The sequence below is a fragment of the Perkinsus marinus genome, assembly GCF_000006405.1.
Source record: "Perkinsus marinus ATCC 50983 genomic scaffold scf_1104296946728, whole genome shotgun sequence".
Taxonomy (NCBI): Eukaryota; Perkinsozoa; order Perkinsida; family Perkinsidae; genus Perkinsus; species Perkinsus marinus.
In genome coordinates, this window is record NW_003210848.1 from 1 (window position 1) to 1464 (window position 1464).

The 1464-nt window shown below is 50.8% G+C and overlaps 1 protein-coding gene across 1 annotated transcript; it reads left to right on the top strand.

Annotated features, from left to right (window-relative positions):
- Window positions 1-777: 777 nt before the first annotated feature.
- Window positions 778-1332, top strand: Pmar_PMAR027273 (hypothetical protein; the record flags this gene model as incomplete). The annotated part of the gene is made up of 4 exons (XM_002779551.1): window positions 778-907; window positions 958-1035; window positions 1093-1197; window positions 1241-1332. The coding sequence occupies 4 exons, from the start codon at window positions 778-780 to the stop codon at window positions 1330-1332; spliced, it is 405 nt and encodes a 134-aa protein (XP_002779597.1).
- Between the last annotated feature and the right edge of the window lie 132 nt (window positions 1333-1464).

Below are 1464 nucleotides of genomic sequence, written 5' to 3' on the forward strand. Positions count from 1 at the left end.
CATCCAGGCATCCTTTCTCCGCTGTTCGCGACTAACATCGACGTGTTTCCGCATTTTGCATGTGATTCCCTCAACCTTAGTGTAGATCTCTTGGGTGCGGGTACGAGCTCGTTCGAGTGACCTCAGCTTTGAAGGCATGATTGACAACAGAGCGGTGCACTCCTGGATTGAGATGGCGTCACCACCATCACCACGCCCGGCGTGCGCGCAATGGGGCCGGCGTTTTCTGCTCTATGAGCCTTTTTGCAGAGAAGGGCCTGCAGATCGTTAGTCAAAGCATGTTATCGATAGGGCAACTATTTGAGAGAAATCAGCTCAAGAATGAAGCAACTTGCGTGTTTTAACGGGACACAGTGTCACAACCGATTTTATTACTGGCGATCTTCAATTTCACGATGTCGTTGTAGTCCGAAACGCATCCTCGTCTGTTCCAACGCTCAACCTCTCGTATTGAGCATCTCAGTCCATCACTGGAGCATTCAGGCAGAGCGGTGGAGAACTGATGAATCATCAGTACTCCATCGCTAGCTGCTAACTCCATCATCCTCATCAGTGCTGATGATAGAGTTTTGCGCAATTACTGTTCGCAACTGGGACTAGTTCTAGAGAAAAATTTGAATGGAATCAACTTCTGGGAGTAGCCTAACTCTCGTTCTAATAGTACAGCATTAACAACCTACTCGTGGCAACGTTTGTCGAGGTGGGCCTTGGGGACTACCATGAAATTGCCCGTGTGGGAGCCTCGCTGCTGCTCGTAGTTGTTCACCCTTCGTTGTTATGGTATCTAAGAAGGCTTCCAAGAAGTTCAATAAGGCAAAATCAAAGGTGTCGGCTAAGGCGAAACAGAAAGCGAAGCTCACCGATAAGATTAAACGTAGAGATGAGATCAAGGAGAGCAAACGGAAAGGTTATAGGGGTGGCTAGTGACTCCCTTGCCCTATGGTGGTCCCTATTCAGCTAAGCTCACCGAGGCAGAGTTAGGGGGACCTGAGGAGGACATGGACGCAGAGCTAGATGCTCAGTTGGCCGAGATAGGTAGGCAACTGGAAGTGCAGTGAAGGGCGGAGCGAAGGGGTGTTCTTGGTGGTGTAGGCTCCGATGACGAGGCAGTGTTCTGTGTGCCTGATGGTATGGAAGGCGAGGAGGAGCTCGTGAGGGCTCTCAACGAGGGGGAGGACAAGACGGCTACTCAAGAGGGTATTGTGGTCTTGATTGAATTGGTGTTGAAGGCAGTGTTTAGGGGCGGACGATGATGAAGCTGATACGCATAAGAGGGAGCTGGAGGCTCTCAAGGAGACCGATCCAGAATTCTATAAGTGGGCATTCGTCTGAGGCGCTCGAGCTTGGGAATGAACGAACTGCTTGCAGATTCCTTCAAGAGACGGATCAAGACTTGTTGGAGTTTGGCCAGGGTGAAGAAGAGGAGGAGAACGGCCCTAGAGCGAAGGAGAGGAAGCAACCGCA